This window comes from Chaetodon auriga, chromosome 6, assembly GCF_051107435.1.
Source record: "Chaetodon auriga isolate fChaAug3 chromosome 6, fChaAug3.hap1, whole genome shotgun sequence".
NCBI lineage: Eukaryota > Metazoa > Chordata > Actinopteri > Chaetodontiformes > Chaetodontidae > Chaetodon > Chaetodon auriga.
The window spans coordinates 26,920,431-26,940,308 of record NC_135079.1 but is presented as its reverse complement, the minus strand read 5'-3'; the positions used below and the strand labels follow the sequence as shown (position 1 = coordinate 26,940,308).

General features: G+C 42.4%; 1 protein-coding gene across 1 annotated transcript in view; it reads right to left on the bottom strand.

The window, feature by feature from the left end:
- Positions 1-1,579: 1,579 nt before the first annotated feature.
- Positions 1,580-19,878, bottom strand: part of lonp2 (lon peptidase 2, peroxisomal) — a 30,826-nt gene continuing 12,527 nt past the window's right edge. Inside the window, exons 12-17 of the mRNA XM_076732580.1 lie at positions 9,133-9,259; positions 7,051-7,190; positions 4,630-4,715; positions 3,840-4,047; positions 3,556-3,746; positions 1,580-3,476 (exon numbers count right to left, since the gene is read on the bottom strand). Of these exons, the coding sequence (XP_076588695.1) occupies positions 3,246-3,476; positions 3,556-3,746; positions 3,840-4,047; positions 4,630-4,715; positions 7,051-7,190; positions 9,133-9,259 (983 nt within the window). The 3' untranslated portion in view covers positions 1,580-3,245. The remainder of the gene's footprint in view (positions 3,477-3,555; positions 3,747-3,839; positions 4,048-4,629; positions 4,716-7,050; positions 7,191-9,132; positions 9,260-19,878) is intronic.

The window sequence follows — 19,878 nt, the reverse complement described above, 5'->3', positions numbered from 1 at the left end:
AGACCATCACTACAGGTAATGTTGTGGTAAACACTAACTGGACAGCCTTTATATAACAACTTTCTAGTCTACTACCAATCACTCCAAGTGCTTTACAACACATGCCACATCAGGAACAGTTTGGGGTTCAGTATCTTGAACCAAAGCCACTTCATCATGCAGATCAGAGTTTGGTCTGTACCAGCTCTATATGGAAAGTGTCCTGAGACAACTTCTGTTGTGATATGGTGCTATACAAATAAAACTGAATTGAATTGAAAACTGGAGGAGATGGGGATCAAACCACTGCTGAGCCACAGCTGCTCTGAATGACAGTTAAATGTAATGTCAAGACATTTTCAGTGTGCACATTCACCATCTGCAGAGCTTCTTCTTCAGTTCTTACTTTTAAACAGCAGCCCCATAAGGATGAAATCATCATTACACTTAAAAATAGAAATAATTCACATTTTAAGGTGCTCAACCCATGACAAGATTGTGAAACGTGTTGTGTGCAAAGTTGACATTATGGACTTATGGTGGTACGAGGGAAATGCTCCTGGAGAGTTGCAAAAGGTTTAAACCTGAGGGGAGCATTAATGGCAAGGACAATGGAAAAGTTAGTATTTCCTGAGGGCAAATGGAGATTTTGGTGCAAGAAGGATCAGAGCATTAAAACATCAAGAAAATATTTCATTTGTATAACAAGAGTATGCAGGATGGCCTACATACTAACTGGCATAGTATAAAGTTTCTGTTGTTAATAAATAAGAGATTATGATACTAAGATGTGAGATGGTGTTCACCAAATAAACTCAGGCTTTGGAACGCTACTGCCAGCTCTCTGAATGAAGAGACATTATTTGACACTTTCAAAATTCATTCAAAGCATTCAAGCTTTTATGCTCTGAGATGCTGCTGAACCTGAACCTTCTCACCACTGACCACAGCTTTAGTTTAAGTTTTAGATTTTTCTGGTACATTTAGTCACTTTTCTGGTATGAACCTTTGAAAAAAAAAAAAAAAATAGCAATAACCTGATTGATTGTGTTTGACTGTCTCACATCATCTCTCTCATGCACGTCATCACCAAACCTGGAAGTGGCCAAGTGACATGTCTGACAGTCGAGTCACAGGCCTGTCTGATAAACAGCCTTCTGAAGGACAACTGCTCACTGTCCAAAACCAGCTATTGCAGATTTAATGTATTTTTTGCTTCTTATCAATGTAATGAGACAAATACAGACAGGGATGTATTAGGGGCACACTTGACTTTTTGTATTTTATCATTTGTAAAGATTTGATATCAATCTGTCACACTGAAGATCACTGATAAAGTGTCATTGCTGATGTTTGCAAGAAAATAGATTTCTATAATGCATACAGCCCACAGCTGTGCTTTTGATGTGTTTGGCTTTTATCTGTGCAAAATTTTCTGCTAGGGTCTGTTAATGTTTTCATGGCTGTCGAAATGTTGAAAAGAAAGACACTGCATGCTGGTGTTTCACATTACAGGGGGGGGGGGGGGGGGGGGGCTCACATCTGTGGCACAAAATTGAAACCAAGATACATGTACACCAACACACATACTGATACAATACAATTTCAGCCATCTTTAATTCAACTCTCGATGTCTCGATGTTTACAGTTATTTAATGGGACACATGCAACATGGTTTAGTATGAGATTAGATTTGTGTGGTATTTAAAAGTCATTAGTGCTACAGTTTTCAACACCACCCATCTTTCATATTAATGTGTCTGCCTGTCATTGGCACTGACCCTTGTGTTGAAATTACTTCTTTTCTGCAGGGAAGACTTAACACAGTGCTGTAAGACAGATATCATAAAGCCCTGAAGTAAAATAAAGTTAACAAACATTTGTTAACAAAAAATCGAATCCTGAAATGAAGTTAAATGCAACTCAAGGAGTCCAAAAAGAGGTGTCAGCCATAACTAAATACATAATTCAAAAAATTTGTTGGATAAATTATTGAAATCAGTCAAAAGAAATATAAAGCTTTATCCTTTTCCTTTAACCCTCAGTCAGTCAAAGTTCAATCCATGAAATCCATTCAGTTCACTAAACATTAATGGGTAAAAGAAATGTACTTTCATTTATTTTCATGACCGGACTGTTCAGCGCGCTTAGCCGAAAACATGTGTGGCTAAACTCACTGAGCTTTTCAGTTAGCCCCCTAGCTGAGGTTAACATTCATCATAATTTGAATCATTTTCAACAGTTTTCCTTTTCAAGTGCACCTAACAGAAGATAGGGGAGGCATAAAGCTTCATATCCCTTTTTACACTGCATTCCAGTAGAAACTTCAATTATTGATGATTAGAGTTATATTTAGGACTATTTTGACAACCTTTTACTGTAGTTTCTCACTTTCTTCATACAACGTAGGCTTGGCCCACAGATGCACAGGATTCTAGACATTAAATGGGTATGATTCATTGTGCCAGAAAATGGCATTTTGGATAAAGGCTGTGTCATTATAAGAATATTTGGCCAGATAAATTGTTTCCACACCACACCTGAAAAAACATCCATCAAATATCTGAAGTCAGGCTACACTGGATTACAATGTGTGATTAAATACAATCACTCAAACAGGCTGCAGGTATCCAGACCATCTCTCACACACACAAACCGTCTCAGCTGACTGCTTTGAATGTGCTTTTCAGTTTTTCAAAATGTGACAAATCAAACTAAATCAATACGTGCTCACCAATGTGTTGTGGCATTAATAAGCTCACATCCATTTAACTTGTCTATAGCAGTGCTAATATGAAGTAAATATCCAAGAAAACAGCAGCCAGTCTAGAAAAACTGAGGCTGAACCCCAAAAACACCAACATGACAACAATGATTAGTGATGTGAACTGGACTTGAAATACCTCAGCCAATGTTAGCTATAAATGGCTGCACTGTGCTAATATGAGATTAACAAAGATACCATACCAGTATAATTTGTCATCATGGAGTTGTTGTGCCCTGTCCATGTAAACTGATTTCCCCTACAGGGCTTGATCTGAATTGTAGCTTCATTTACCTCAAATTATATCTTCAATAGGAAGGTAATCCTCTAAAAATGAAAATCTCAACAGCAAAAACGAACTTAAAGAGCTATTTCCTGGAACTGAATAGGGAACTGTCAGGGAAAAGTCACTCTAAGATGTCCAAACTGACACATGACACTGTCTCCTCCATTCACCTTCTTCACTTCACATTGTTTGTGTGTGTGTATTTTCATCAGTGTGTTACAATTTGCTGGTCAGCTGAGGGTGTGGGTGGCTGCTGGCTGTCCCTGGAAATCCTCCATCAAAGGTGGTATTCAGAACCTCGTCCAGGTTTCTGGCGGTGACAAAGTCAAGGTCGGTTCGGACATTGGCTGGAAGCTCCTCGAGGTCCTTCTCATTGCGTTTAGGGAGGATGACGCACTTCACTCCTGCCCTGTGGGCCGCAAGCACCTTGTCCTTGATACCCCCCACCTGAGGTGGACAGACCAATCCAGTCTCTTAAATCTGTCAATAGACTCACATGTATTTTGTGTTGAATGTGATAACTCACCGGCAGCACAAGACCCCGTAGCGTGATCTCTCCTGTCATGGCAACATCTGATCTGACCAATCGGCCACTGAACAGCGAGGCTAGGCAGGTTACTATGGTAACACCTGCAGAGGGGCCATCCTTGGTGACAGCTCCAGCGGGGAAGTGGAGGTGGATGTCTGTCCCTTCTAGCGGATCTGGACCTCCCATCACTGTTAAGACACAGGCAAACAAAGTGTAAATGCATGTTACTTAGCCTATTTTCTGTAAAGGAATGTAACGTGTGTACATCTATGTGAACTCACTGTTGGTGAGCTGGTAGGTTTTAGCATTCGTTCTGAGCCAGCTGATAGCCAGATGGGCGGATTCTTTCATAACGTCTCCCAGCTGTCCGGTCAGAGTGAGCTGACCATCTCCCTCCATTCGACTAGCCTCCACAAACATGATCTCACCACCAAGGGGGGTCCAGGCCAGACCCAGTGCCACACCAGGCAGGGTGAGCCGCTCAGAGACCTTCCATCACACACACACACACACACACACACACACACACACACACACACACACACACATATGAAACACATCTGTAAAGATGTATTTGGTGGAATAATCAGAAGACAGGACTTCAGGGAGAGCTTGTAAGCTTCAAATATTCAGGTATGAATGTGAAACACTAGGCCAACATGACCTCATAGTGGAGGAAGAGAGCAGAGTGTGAAGAAAAGGAGGGAGAGAAAAGTGCAGGGGGAGAAGAACATAGAAAATAGAGAAATTAAAGAAGGAAAAAGAGAAGACCGCATTAGAAGAGCAACTGTACTGTACTGTGTTGCACATTGCACTGTGTGACACGTCAAGTAGCTGCGACATTATGTTTTCAACAATGCTGACTTTACGACCAGCAGCTGTTTTGGAGCTGTGAGACATCTTCACAGGCTGCCATCATGAGCTGGTCCAGAAAGTTAAGACAGGCACAGAAAAAAAAAATTATATAATAGATATATTAATAGTCAATTCAGCACAGGCTTCTGTAATTGTGGATTATGAACACTGCTAATTCTCTACAGATGCTCTGCCTCACGCAGCTCTTCTGCTTACCTCCATTTCAAACAGTGGAGGTCCGAGGATATCTTTCAGGGCAATGTGGTCGATCACTATGGGCATCTCCGGGAGGGCCGCCTTGTCTGGACACACATTAAGTGAAATGAATCCCACTGAGAACTACCTTTGGATGTTGGCATATAACTTATTCATTATGCCGCATATCAACAGCAGCTAAACACTCCTTTCTATTTACATTTAAAGAAAAAACATTTCTCATTAACGTCCATGTTTCTGGAATCAGGTGACTGCACAGTGTGAAGAATAATCCCATTACTTAAGTGCATGTAAGCTCAATGCAGGCTGTAACCATTCACACTTACATACTGTACAGAGAAACAAATCTAGAGAGAGAGAGAGATACACAACAGCTACAACTGAGACTGGAAAATCAGCTGTTACACAAACACATACACACACACACACACACACACACACACACACACACACACACACACACACATCCAGCAGCTGACATGAAATATTGTGTTAAATAATATTACTGTTTACCACACACATTAAACAGTCTATATAAACAGAGTGTATGTCAAACAGTGTTCTATGAGAAAATGGTCTGTCCAATAAATAATTCACTCATGAATATTCTAGCGGTTGAAGTTTTTTTTTTTTATTTACTATGCTATAAAAAGTCTGGTCAGTGTTGGTGATTCCCTTTGAATTGACAAGCACTACCTTCCTTCTTGACTGATATCACTAAAGGAAGGACAACTTATCATTCAGACTTCTGGAATGGAATGAGAGATATATTTTGACTACAGGAAACGCATAGGTGTAACCTCCTTCCTTCTTATACCAACTATCCCTTTTGCGGTTGCAGGGGGGCTGAAGTCTATCCCAGCCGTTAACGGGCGAGAGCCGGGGTACACCCTGAACTCGCCAGTCGATTGCAGGGCAACATAGATAGACAGACAACCATTCATGCTCACACTCACACCTAAGGACAATTATTAGAGTCACCAATTAAACTAATGAGCATGTTTTTGGTCTGTGGGAGGAAGCCGGAGTGCCCGGAGAGAACCCACGCATGCACAGGAAGAACATACAAACTTCACACAGAAAGGCCCTATTGGCGACCTTCTTGCTGTGAGGCACACGCACTACCTGCTGCACCACCGTGCTGCCCATAGGTGTAACTATTTTCATTAAAAATGTTAACGCTCTGCTCTATTCAAGTGCCCCGTTACGTCATAGCACTGAGCCAGCATTAACAACACAAGGACCCTGGAACAAAAACCCCTAAATGGAACAGACCAATCTTTTATATCATTAATTACACCCGCGCTTTCCCTACGGACATGTGAAAACATCAACCAACAAAAAAGCCTGCATGGAGTTTAGTGACCTCATTTAATTGGCAGTATACCTGGACCTGAGCACAGGTCTACAAAAATCAAGAGCATCTGTGCAGGTGTTCTAATTTATTGTTGCCCCTTTTCAGCAGGCCTTGTTTTTCAGTGTGCTAAAATTTTAAACTCTATCCATTGATTCAATTCATCTGATTAATCAGTTTATCTCACTCACACACACACACACACACGTGCACACACACAGAATTTGTGTGTGCGTGCATGTTTTGTGATATTAGGAGAGATCATCTGCTTAATTAGTGATGGTGAAAACAGGTGTGCAATGTACAACCTTGGGTTTCCATCCACCTGTTTTCATGCACATTTTTAATTTGTGTATTAAAGTGGAAAAGTGGAAATAACAGTGGAAAAGCCAGGGAAAAAAAAAATCCAGGCAATTATTGCCAAGAGGTTTTTCCATGCATCTGAGGTGGAAAAGTTGATGTACTGATAAAAGAAAAATTTGACAGAGTGCAATTGAAACAGAATAAAATGCATTAATAATATAAAGTAAAGAATAACTTATGACGCACATGAAGCATGTGACTTAAACCTTCTGCTCCACAGAACAGATGATAAAGGATTGCAGATGAAAACATGAGCTCAATCAGCAATGAGGAGACCGAACCTTCCTCACATTAATACATGAAACAAACTTTGCATCATGTTTTCTACATTTTTTGCCACTTGACTGGAAAATTGGTGCCACCTACTGCTTATCTCCATGAACCAACTCCTAATATTCACACAACAGTAGTGGATGGTGACAGGCGTTCATTCGCATTTTTTCTGGTAACCTGAGTAGATGGTGTTTCAGCTAGATGAGGCAGTATTTTCTATTTACAGCAATTACTGACTGAAAGTACTTCAATTAAGACAACATTTGATTCCTGTTGAAATCATTTTAATAAACTTTAACTTATGCTAGTATGGACACATATAAGTAGATTTATGTTATTGTGAGTGAGAGTGCAGGTAAGGATTTGACCCCCCTGCACATCCCACCAGTCCAGTCTGTCCAGAGACACACAGAAAAAGCTCAGGCTCTTACCTCCCTGCTGTGTTGGGCACTCAGTTGTCAAAGCCTCCGACTTATGGACTCTGTGACCTTCAGCAACCTTCACAGCCACAGCTCTGCAGATTGCCCCAATCTTCCTCTCTAGGGTACGCACACCTGCCTCACGGGTGTACCTAAAATAACAAACACAGATAACAGATGAATACTTTTATGTGGAGATGAGGTTTCACTGGCACTGCAGCTTCTTTTGCTATGTGGGTAACAGTGATCATTGGTGGTGGGCTTTTCTGCTTTTTTACATTGGTAAGACAGCTGGAGAGCTGGATAAATTAGTAGTTGTCAATTAAAAGGTCAAATCTAGTCAAGTTACCAGCTTGTACCCCCTGTACAGGCTATCTGTGTTGTTTGTCCAGTCCAGTTTGCTGTTGAGGTGAACACCCCAGTATTTGTAATCCCCAATGATCTCAATGTCCAAGCCCTGGATGTTCACAGGTGTAGTCTGTGGCACCTTCCTTGGGAAATCAATAACCATCTCCTTCGTCTTGCTGGTGTTTATGTGCAGGTGGTTCAGTCCACACCAATCAAAGTTGTTTATGACCTCCCTGTATTCCAGTTCATTCCCCTACACGTCCAACAATGGCTGTATCATTGGAGAGCTTCTCAATGTGACAGCTGTTGGTGTTGTGTTTGAAGTCTGATCTGTAAAGGGTGAAGAGGAAAGGAGAGAGCACTGTCCCCTGTGGAACCCCCATGCTGCAAACTACCACATTGGACACAAAGTTGCAAAGCCTCACATACTGTGGTCTGCTGGTGAGGTAGTTGATGGTCCACGCAGTCAGGTGGCAGTCTAAGCCAGCACCTTCCAGCTTCTCCCTGAGCAGTGATGGTTGGATTGTGTTGAAAGCACTGGAGAAGTCAAAAAACATGACCCTCACTTTGCTTCCAGTATGCTCCAAATGAGAAAGAGATCAATGGAGCAGGTGGATGACTGCGTCCTCCACACCAATACCTGGTCTATATGCAAACTGTAGGTGGTCCAGCTCACTGCTCATCAGGTGGTTCAGTATAATCCTCTCTAAGGTCTTCATCAGGTGGGAGGTTAGGCTACTGGCCTGAAGTGGTTGGGCTCCCTGGGATACACGGTCTTGGGGACAGGAAGTTTTCCAAAGGGCGGAGACTCTCTCCAGACTGAGGCTCCTGTTGAAATCATGCTGTATGACCACACAGAGCTGATCTATGCAGTCTCTGAGCAGTCTGGAGCTGAACCGGGCATGTAGCCTTCCTCAATCAGCTGTTATGGAGAGGCTTGGGCAGGAGATTAGGGGGTGGCTCCTGTAGAGTGACGTGGGGGGAGGTGAGTGTAGTCTGTGATGCGGAGCAGAGGGGGGTTAAGTGGTGTGAAGAGGCTACTGCTGGTGTCAGGGGTGCGGCGACGGGAGGGAGGGGTTGTGGAGATGTAGCAGCTTCGGGTCTGGTGGGGGAAGGAACTGGGGTAGAAACAAATCTGTTGAAAAACAGGTTCAGTTCATTTGCCCAGTTCTGGTCTCCAGATTCAGAGTCCCCTGCGCTGTCACTGCTGTGGCCTGAGATGGTTTTCAGGTCGCTCCAAACCTCTCTGGTGTTGTTCCCTTGAAGGCGTTCCACCAGCTTCCTCCTGTAGCTGTCCTTGCCTCTCCTTATCTCAGATCCCTCAGCATCCTCCTCAGCTCATCTTTGTCCCCTGATCTAAAGACCCTCTACTTCTCGCTCAATAGGGCTTCCGTTCTGGGAACACCCAGGGTTTGTTGTTTGGGTAAATGATGAAGAGGAGGGGGCTGAGAACTGAACCTTGGGGGAAACGTGATTAAAGTCACCAGAGATGAGAAGGAAGAGGGCCTGGGGGTGCGATGTCTACAGTTGTGAAACCACAGTGTGTAGTACCTCGCAACAGTTTGAAAGGATGTGCTACGGCTATGAGAGCCACATTTCTTTAATTCATCCAAGAAATAAAATTTGTAAGGGCAAGAACAGCACCATAATATGTGGATGTGTACCTCTTTAATTAAGTTGCGCTTATGTTTAGTTAGTTTTGTTTCCTTATTATTTATGTTTTTTGTGTCATGTGTCTTTGCGGACCTGCTGATTATATCCACCGTTGTGTCATGTGGTATATGCAGCTGTTGAGGTGTTAATCCATGCTGCTCCAGTTGGTTTGGAATCAGGTGACGGTGAGCTATCTCCACCCTCTCCTCTTGTGTGTAACCTGAAACACACACACACACACACACACAAACACACTTTAAAGAGTACTACATAGATTTGGCATTGCACTCCTATAACATCGTCAGAGTCACGATTGACAGTTTAAAAATCAAATCAAAATTGAGAAATTGTCTTTTTTTTAATCCTCATCAAAATCTGGTGCCTACATTACCCACATTGCAACGTGGGTGCCAAGCATTTGTCTGGAGATTTGAGCATGTTATACTAGTAGTGACTTGCTGCAAACAGAGATGAGGAGTAGGCTACAGAGGTCTGGTAAACTCACTTCTTTTTAACTCTACACCCCCAGATTTTTAAGGGTCCAAGCCCCCTCAAATTCCACTAAACACTCAGGCACAAAAAGTGACACTGACATCAAGGTGGCACTGTAATAAACAAGTTTATGTAGCTTTTTTCTCTAAAACGGCTTGACCTAGAGTGAAAATTCTCACATAATTTTCATCTCTATTTTCATCTGCATTTTTGTGCCAATGTCTTGTGCTCTAAAATTGTCAAATTTTTTGACTTTGTCTCAATTTTATCAGAATCCTGTTTTCGCAATCATCCATGGATTTTGATGATCTAAACTTATCAAGGAAATTTTTATATGTCAGTTTGGTTCATTTAAAATTTTGGGCTTTCTTTCATAGCATTTGTTTCATGTCTCATTATGGGGAATGCCTCCTGCGTGATCTCATCAGAACCTCAAATAACATTATCCCAGCCATAATTGGCTAGCACTTGTGACGCCTATGTCAGGAGGGGATGAGCCCTCCTCCTATATATTAGACTGACATAGCATCAGTTGTTATTCAAAAACCTTGCTTTTCACAGAGGCCTGTGGACAACAAGTTCTTGCAAGGCACCAAGGTCAAGCTCAATTGGCTTTCTAGCTTCAGCTGATTCTCTTCTTCGCTCCTTTTTGGCACAAACAGAGTGCTGTATTTAAGCCTGGAAAGTAAAACTCTCAATACTACCAGAATTAGCAACTGGAAAGTGCCCAAATTCCTGGAAGCCTTGTTCAAGAGTAACATTCAGACTCCAGGTGGAGCTTCTCATGAAGAGCTTTTCTCATTATTCACGGAAAACATCCATAACAAACAACTATCTGCAGTTTTTTCCAATTCCTCTTTTCCCAGGAATGCTACTAAGAAAAGGAAGAACCGCTTCCCCAATTCTGCTGCAGTTCCAGCTCCCATCACCTCTCTGCTGTCCAAACGAGCAGTCTCAACCCCACCAGCCATCTCCGTGGACCTGCAGGATGACCCTGTCTCGTCAGCACTGTCCAACATTCAATCATCACTTGCCAACATGAACTCCAGGATTCAAGCCCTGGAGTCCACTTCAGCACCCTCTATGAGCTATTTTTTTCCAGCCAGTCTGGTTACCTCCCTCCATACTTCTTCCTTGGCCAGGGGCCAATTCCTGCAGCGTGGAACAGTGATGTCACACCAGTGACCACCGATGGCATCACAATCCTGTGGAGATCACTGGGAACTGCAGTCCCAATTTTGACAGGGGTGCCATTCTTTCCACCTGCAGCTGCAATTTCCCCCAAACTGACAAACCAGATTATAGCAAGTAATGGCATCAATCTGGTAAAAATCTTGCGATCAGAGATAATTGACGGACGTATTGTGGATTGCGCACATGTATGAATTATGCTGAAATACAGGCTTTCTAAAACTCTAACTCTGGCTAAATTCAATGATTCAATATTCGGAGACATCATCTGTGAAGTCTATCCCAACCATAGGGCTGAGTTGGACACCTACTTGATTATCATTTCTGTCCTATGGAGGAACATTATTTTATGACTAATCATAAATCATTCTCTGCAAAAGCCACAATGTACATCCAGAGGTTCAAACATAGACTGGACTGGTCAGTAGTTGACCTAGCTCTCATAAGCAGACATTTCACAGACCATCAAGCTCTCTCCTGCACAACCTGTGGCTCGTTCTCTCACTCCTCTAATTTGTGTCTGCCTCAAGCTCCCAAACTGAAGAGACTCGCCGTCTATGACTCCTATGTGCTACGATTTTAATGAGAATGTGTGCAAGTTTGTTGATTGTAAATACATTCACGCTTGCAGCTATTGTGGGCATCCTAAATCAGTGTGCCCAAGACATGCCTCCCTGGTGAAAAACAACAAGAAATAAAGCCATCAACTCCTGTCATGTCACTCCTGTCCGTGTCATTCATCTGCAATAACTTGCAATCTGCTTTAAAGGTGCCATATTATGAAGCTTTTTCAATAAGTTACGTAAGTCTATGATTTCCATAAAACATGTTTTTGAAGCTGTTTGCTGGAAATAGCTTTTAGGAAAAGATTTTCGCCTCCCTCTATTTCCCTCTGATTCAGTCCCTTTCAGAATGTGCTGTTTTTGGTGTCTGTAGCTTTAAATGCAAATGAGCTGGTGCTGTCCCACTCATGTTACCGTGGTAACGGGGAGAGCTTAGACTCGCGTAGCACTACCCGTGTGAAAGTAGCGGCGGCAATGAACAGACCCAGTGCTTTTGTAGTTCAACCGTACATGTTCAAACCTCAATCAAATCCTGACGAGAGGGGAGGCTCCTACAGAACCTCAGACTCAGGGAATTCAGCAGGACGCTTCTGAATAGCTAGTCAAAAAATGTCTTTCTATCTTCTTCTCTTCAATACGAGCGCCGCCTGTACAGGGGGCAGGATGAGATGCCCGCAGTTCAGATGGTCAATGCTAGGAAGCACCAATCCTAACTTGTAGCATACCAGAATGGCAGGGAGAAACACAGCTGAAAGCCTCTACCAAGCACTGTCACCCAAACGAAACATAATTCATACCCCAAGAAATTATATGGTCATGTAGCGAAAACACGAAAATAGCGTATATGCACTTTAGTGCGACTGCTGATTTCACCACGTCACACAAACCACACAAGCCTGGTATCATATGAAAGCGGAGAGTCTGAAGGTCCTGGTTGTTTACATAAAGAGGAGGGGATTTCTAGCAACCACTGGGTTGCTGAGACATTAACTGTTCTAACTGCACTGTTATTTCAGCGCTCCTTCTCATGTACACATGAATGGGCAGAGCGCCCACAGAGGACACTGCTGACCAGCACTACTGGCCATTCACATCAGGCTGAGAAAAAGTAGCTAGCTAGAGCACACACATTGAAATCTAGAACATCGGTGCTATTATTGGTTGAAAATGCTGGTATGCAAGGTTTCTTAGTTCCTTAGCTTTATACGTGCATGATTTTTTTTATTTGTTTTCATCAGTGCACATGTGGAAATTGTGCAACAATGCAGTCAGAGCCTAAGAACATATGCTGCCAGGAGGTGCCACAGGTCACATTATCTTTACCTACACTTATGATCGCAGTGTATGATTGCAGATAACATGCCACTGCAGATACTCACTTTATGTTATGCATAATAGGTTACAAGACAGCTGCAGCAGCTGGATGAAAGGCCTCCATGCATGATCGACCATCCAGATTTAGAACCTGTTTGCCTAAATGTGTTCTCGCTGCAGAGCGGGTGCAACATTTACAGGGCTGACTACAGTCCTTTACAGCTACGGGGGACAGAGCAGTGCGTTTTATCTATAATAACTCACACCATAATAAACTAAATATAGTCAGCCAATGCCACAAATTCAAATCGGATTTTTTCTTGAACATATAGCCAAGTTTTTCCTAAGCAAATACTGTATATTACACATCTATTCACATGAAACATTTTACAGATGTACAATAAATATTTATTGACCACAGTCATGAATATTTGGAAATACAGTACAAGTGAAGGATTCACTGAATCAAAATTAGAAAAATGTGAATACAGATGCTGACATTATAGAACCTGTTGACTAACATATTGTTCAATTTTCTTAGTCGTTACAGGTATCTAGCCTATAGGAGTTTTGTGGGTTGGTGTTGGGGCTTCCTTGGGCAGATAATTCGTGTAGTCATCCCATCATACGTCGTACTTCAGATATGTTGGGAGTTTCCTGATGCCCAGGAAAGTGGCCTTAGTCTTCACTGGTTTGGCTCTGCACTCTCCCTTTATGGACTTTGGAGAGCTCAGTTTGAAAAGACGATCCCCTGATGATGTAGTTGCTTGTCCTCTATCAGCATTCTTGTTGTAATGCAGTGCCTTACAACATTAGTCCTTGCAGGACAGTAGCCTTGACAGCTGTAACAAGAGTATATTGTTATGATAACACGGCATACTTAGGAGTAAAACATGACAGCACTGTTACAGTATAAATTCAAGCACTAAAGGCTGCAACAGCTCACTGCTACACTTGATCAACAGCAGGTAACTGTAATGATGCGCTGGCCAATGTAAAAAAGAGAAGTGACATCAACTTTATCTTACATGTATAGCAATGCCAACAGCTACATACAGCCTTAAAAAAGAATCACTCAACTCCAAGAGAAGAAACTCATTACACAGAATGGTTGGATTGGAGTGTAAAAAGTGCTGTGATGTAGCAGTCTCAACCATACACTCGTTTTGCCCTGGGCTATGTTAACATATTCCTGTTTAGAAAATATTTCCAAACATATTTTTTTCACAAATTCCCAAAGCTAAAACCTGGCACTGGCAGGGGTCTGTGTATGTATTGCTTGACCAACTGGGTCGCTGGGTTTGCATGTGGAGACCATGCTGATTGCTAACTACAAGCTATATAGCACAAGCTTAGCGCTAGCTTGTGCTATATGGCAAAACACACCCTACAACACGCAAGAGTTCACACTAATCTACAAAATAAACACACGGCTAATTATTTGTATACTTACATGACCCTCGTCTGCAGGTATTCCACGCAAAGTTGGAAGTGGCCCCTTGTTTAGAAAAAGTCTTTTGGCTAATTCTGCCTTGTACTGACCGAGGTTGGAGAAACAGTCAGCCTCGAAGTGGTTAGCACACACCAACAGGTTTTTGCCAACTGTATCGAGGACTTCAAAAATGAATTCAATCCACACCGCTCTTCTGTCCTGGGAGCCAAATGAAATGTGCTCGACTTTACGGCCAACAACAGAACACTTCACGTGGCGCCTCAACATGATGATTCCTAACACGGTGCTTTTGATAATGAAATGGCAGATGATGGGAGGTGAGATGGGTGGTGGCTGGTGGGTGGGAATATGCAAATGTCATGGCTTCTTAGGTCAGCGTCCACACTGAATTCAATCGGCTTGTTTGGAGCTGCAGGCAGGGTGCTTTCAGAAATCCGTATCTCACTCAAAAAAAAAAAAAAGCATGGACGGTCTTATTTCAGACCCAAAATAACACCCCAAATCCCAGAAAAAGTGAGTTTTTCAAAATATGGGACCTTTAACAGTGTAGTTCCTTTGGCACCCTTCACTTTGTGTTATGCTTCTGTTGACGATGTCATTACGTTTATTTAGAAAGCAGGGAGGGGTGCATGGCTAGCCAAGGCAGACATCATAGACGCTTTCAAACTGATGCCTTTACACCATCTGCAGTGGCATCTTTTTGCCGTTAAATGGAGAGATGTTGTATTTCTCACTCCCCTTCGGCTGTCGCAGTAGCCCTAAAATATTTGATACCTTGGCAGACAGTCTTTGCTGGATCCTTCTGAACAATTGCCAACTGCCATTTATACTTCATCTCCTAGATGATTTTCAAAACCAGACAGATGCATCTCCGCTCTCAAGCATACTTTCGCAAAATTGGGTATTTCGCTATCCGTAGAGAAAAACTTAGGTCCGCTTCAATCAATACAATTTCTAGGCATCACCTTAGATCGCAACCGCATGACAGCCTCGCTACCTCTGAAAAAACTGAATTGCATCAGAGAAGTTATGAAAAAACATGCAAGAGGCAGTAGCCATTTCTTAAAAAAAAAAAAGAAAAAAAAAAGAGTTGCTCTTATTGCTTGGGCATCTTAATTTCTCCATTCGTGTAATTCCCCAAGGCCACTTCATTATATCAAAGAAGTTTCGCCAACTGTGCCCGGAGGCAATGGCATCCAGTCTGACCTGCCCACTGTTTATTCAAACTGTGCTAGATTAAACACAATGATCCTGCAAACTTAGATGCTGTCTGCAACTCACTATATGCAATCTGGCTTAGCTAAATCCACATTAAAAATGTGTCATTCTGCATGGTCTTACTTCACCTCATTTTGTGCCAGTACTTCCATTATGTGCCTTCATAGTTCACTGTTTTGAATCCCGAAAAATGCAGCCATCCTCCAGTAACGCAGGTATACAATTTCACCTGCACTGTTTGGATCCATCTATCATCTGCCTGCTCGAAAACTCATCTGTTCATCTTCTATTAAATAGCTGTAAGAGGGAGAAACCACAAGGCAATGTCATATGTCTCCCTTTCACTCTCCAACTCTTAAAAGGTATCATCACTTACTTAAGGAATGGGTGCTTTAGTCCTTATACAGATTTGCTACTAAAAACAGTTCTTCTCACAGCTTTTTATGGTTTTCTCAGAGGTGGTGAGTTCACTACAGGTACAGAATCTTTTGAAGCTTCACAAGACCTCATTATAGCAGATGTAACAATGCACACTCATTCTTAATAGGAGAGGATCATCCATTTTGATTTCTGAAAGTAATTCTGCTTTTTGTCCTCTGCTTTTTAAGAGGCTATGCAGACAACATTAGCACTTTTTCACAGGACAACATCCCTTACCTGATGACCTCTTTTGTAGTGGCGATACCACTGGGGTGCCTATATATGAGACGGATCCTGCGCTGGGTAGTTTCTCTGGGCCTGGATAATCACTGCAATGGCCACCATCATGCAGGTTTTCCACAGGCAGCTCACTTGCACTTACACAATGCAAGAGCCAAGTTTCCTGACTCAGGGTGTTTCTATGGGAACTGTCCTGGACAGGAAATTGATCACAGATGTTTCTCTGGTGGGCTGGGGTGCCATTCACGAGAGGAGAGTGGTAACTGGAAAATGGGACCCTCATATGTGTTCTGCCCATATAAATTGTGTGAAGCTGCTAGTTGCTCACTTGGCTCTGAAACATTTCCTCCCTTGGCTGAGGGGTCATCATGTTTTGGTGAGGATGTACAATTCCACTGTCATGACTTGCATCAACAGGCATGGAGGAGCTGAGGTCGCCCGGTTACATACACTGGTAGCTTGGAGCAGTGTGCACCTGCAGTTGCTGAGAGTGACTCATGCACTGGGCATTCTGAACTGTGGGCAGGATCTTTTATCCAGGGGCACCCCAGTGTATGCGGACTAGGTCTGTAAAAATTGGACGAAAGCATTTGAAAATCTACAGCCAGCTAACTCTGGTTTGGTTGAAATAAAGTCACCAAAACGGAAGAGGAGTGAGAGAGAGGGTGGACATAAGAGAAAGAGCAGGGGAGCGCGTGGAGCAGGGACATTTTCACATCTAAAATGTGAATTATTTTTATGGGACATTGTGACCGGAGAGGCTTAAATCTGTCAGATTTCAAAAGAGTTTCCCAGTAAATAAACAAAACAAACAAAGTAAAACAGAACAAAAAAAAAAACCAAAAAAAAACCCCAGTAACTAATGCACAACGGAAACTGGTTTTGTGACTCCTGTATGTCTTAAGTGCAGCTGGTCAATCGAAAAAAAAATTTCACAACCAAATGCATGGATTTTTTAGCATTCAAATTTGAATTTAAAATATTAGTTGACAGCCCTAATCTGAACCTTTCGCCCTGAGGTGGTGAAACAGATCTGGTCACAGTTCAGTCAAGCATCCATGGATGCTTATGAGACAGTGGAGAATGCTAAGTGCCCCTTGTTCTTCTCTCTACACGACCAGAGAGGCCCACTGGGGGTGGAGGTGCATCCACCCAAGTGGCCGAAGACACCACTTTATGCATTGCCCCCAGGAGCTCTCATTCTTCCCACTGTGGCCAGATTGAGGGTCCTGGTTGCCCTCTGTGGGCCAAGAAAGCACTGGCTGGTGGAGATTTTTCAACTTCTGTCAAGCCCGCCTTGGCTGTTGCCACTATGCAGGAACTTCAGGCTTGGGAGAGATATACAGTGCATTCAGAAAGTATTCACACCCCTTTTGCCACATTTTGTTATGTTCCAGCCTTTTTCCAAAATAGATTCAGTTCCTCTTTTGTCTCATCAGTCTACACACAATAGTCCATAATTACAAAGTGAAAAAGTTTTTTTTAGAAATGTTTACAAATTTATTAAAAATAAAAAACTGAAATATCGCGTGTGCATAAATATTCACACCCTATGACATTCAAAATTGAGCTCAGGTGCTTCCTGTTTCCACTGATCATCCTTGAGATGTTTCTACAACTTGATTGGAGTCCACCTGTAGTACATTCAATTGATTGGACATGATTTGGAAAGGCACACACCTGTCTATAAAAGGTCCCACTGTTGACAGTGCATGTCAGAGCAGAAACCAATCCCTGAAGTCAAAGGAATTGTCTGTAGACCTCCGAGACAGGATTATATCGAGGCACAGATATGGGAAAGGGTACAAAAAAATTTCCGCAGCATTGAAGGTCCCGAAGAGCACACTGGTCTCCATCATTCGTAAAAGGAAGAAGTTTGGAACCATTAGGACTCTTCCTAGAGCTGGCCGTATGGCCAAACTGAGCAATTGGGGGAGAAGGGCCTTGGTCAGGAAGGTGACCCAATGGTCACTCTGACAGAGCTCAAGGGACTCTAAGAATGAGAAACAAGATGCTCTGGTCTGATGAAACCAAGATTGAACTCTTTGGCCTGAATGCCAAACGTCACATCTGAAGGAAACCAAGCACGTCTCATCACCTGGCTAATATCATCCCAGCGGCAGGAACTGGAGGACTAGTCAGGATCGAGGGAAAGATGAACGGAGGAAAGTACTGAGAGATCCTTGATGAAAACCTGCTCCAGAGTGCTCAGGACCTCAGACTGGGGTGAAGGTTTACCTTCCAACAGGACAGCGACCCTAAGCACACAGCCAAGACAACAAAGGAGTGGCTTTGGGACAAGTCTGTGAATGTGTACTTGGCAGCTATTTCTTCCTGTCATGCTGACTTTGACAGAAAGACGGTGGGTTAACACCTTTTGGTGTGTCCGTTCATGAAGGATGCACACTGAGGTTTACTTCTTATAGGCCTCTGGCTCCATCCTGAGATCATCCCATTGTGCTAAGTGCTCTCTCCTGTCCCCCTTTTGAATGTTGAAAATGTTGTCCTTGGCCTCATTGCTTGCTTTGGCCTCTGCTAGGTACGTTGATAAAATCTATGTACTACCCATGCATCAGGCATGTATGCAGTTTGCCCAGAGGAATAGAATGCTTAGTATGCAGCCTAACCCAGCCTTTATTCTGAAAGTTATAGGCTTGTGCTCACCTATAATACTGGCTAACTTCTATTCCCTTACTCTGAGAGGCACCAGTGTTTGCATACTCTGTGTGCAGTTCATGCACTGTGGACCTATTCAGAAACCTGGGCTTTAATAACAAGACATACAGGCTGTATTTACCATGTGCAGATAGAAGCAAACTATTTACCATATCATAAGCAGACATAATTCAAAACCCTTCTAATAGAAATTGGAAAAAAAAATGACAATTTAGTTGAACTGAATTTTAAAGTAGTTGATTCATTTATCAAGAATGTATGCAAATAGATTCATTAAAACTTCTCAATTAGCATGCTCAATCAAGCTACATCCCACATGGTAACAGCTAGGTGGCAAAAACTAGCACAAGATTTTGATAACTTATAAACTGTGTACCTTAGGCTACTGTCTGCTGGATAACCAAAAAAATAAAAAAACAAAAAAAAATATCAATTCCAGTAATACTGTGCAGTCAAGTTTTTATTAAAAGCCTGCAGTCCTTTATCTCAGACACTGCAATAGTGTTTGCAGTATTTAAGGCTACCCTTGTGATGGGAGAATACATTGTGCATGCAGAGGGTTGTAATTTTACTAAATTCAAAATGGGATGGTGTCAAATTATCTGTACATGTGATAGAAGAGTAAGCTGCTGAAGGAAGTGTATGTTTACTCTAAATTAATTGGGCATACTTTGCTATAACACTTAGTATTGTTAAGTTAATGTTTCAGGGCAACTATTGCTAATGACAGATGACTGATGATCTAGTGGTCTGCACACAGGCCCTTGTGGGGTCTGATAGGAACAGGTTTGGGTATTAGAAGATATTAAGGATAGTTATTGATACCAGTAACTGCATTAATATTAATACAATTATTGATATGAATTAAAGAGCTCAGTTGGTGAGGGGTCATTGTGTCGCTTCATCTATGGTTTAACGGCAGGCCGGTCCTTGTAGGCAGCAGAGGAAACAGCAGAGAGTCGACATAATTGAAAGAAAGCAGGGCATACAAGCTATCCTTCTCTTTCTTGAAGAAACAGTTAATCTGTATCTTTCTTTTGCAGGCAAGTGAGATCACCAGATAGACAAACAGTGCACACAAACAGTCTGTTACTCGTCTTGTGAGTTTAAGGACTGTTGACAAGGCTGTTTGTACGTTAAGTATGTTTAATTAGGAAAGATACACCTTCTGTAGCAACTTCATGTTGCAGTGGAAAGGCGGGGTGGAGCAGGAAGCATTGATTGTTATATCCTTGATGATGTCATGGCTGTGTTGCAGGGATTCCCCTGAGG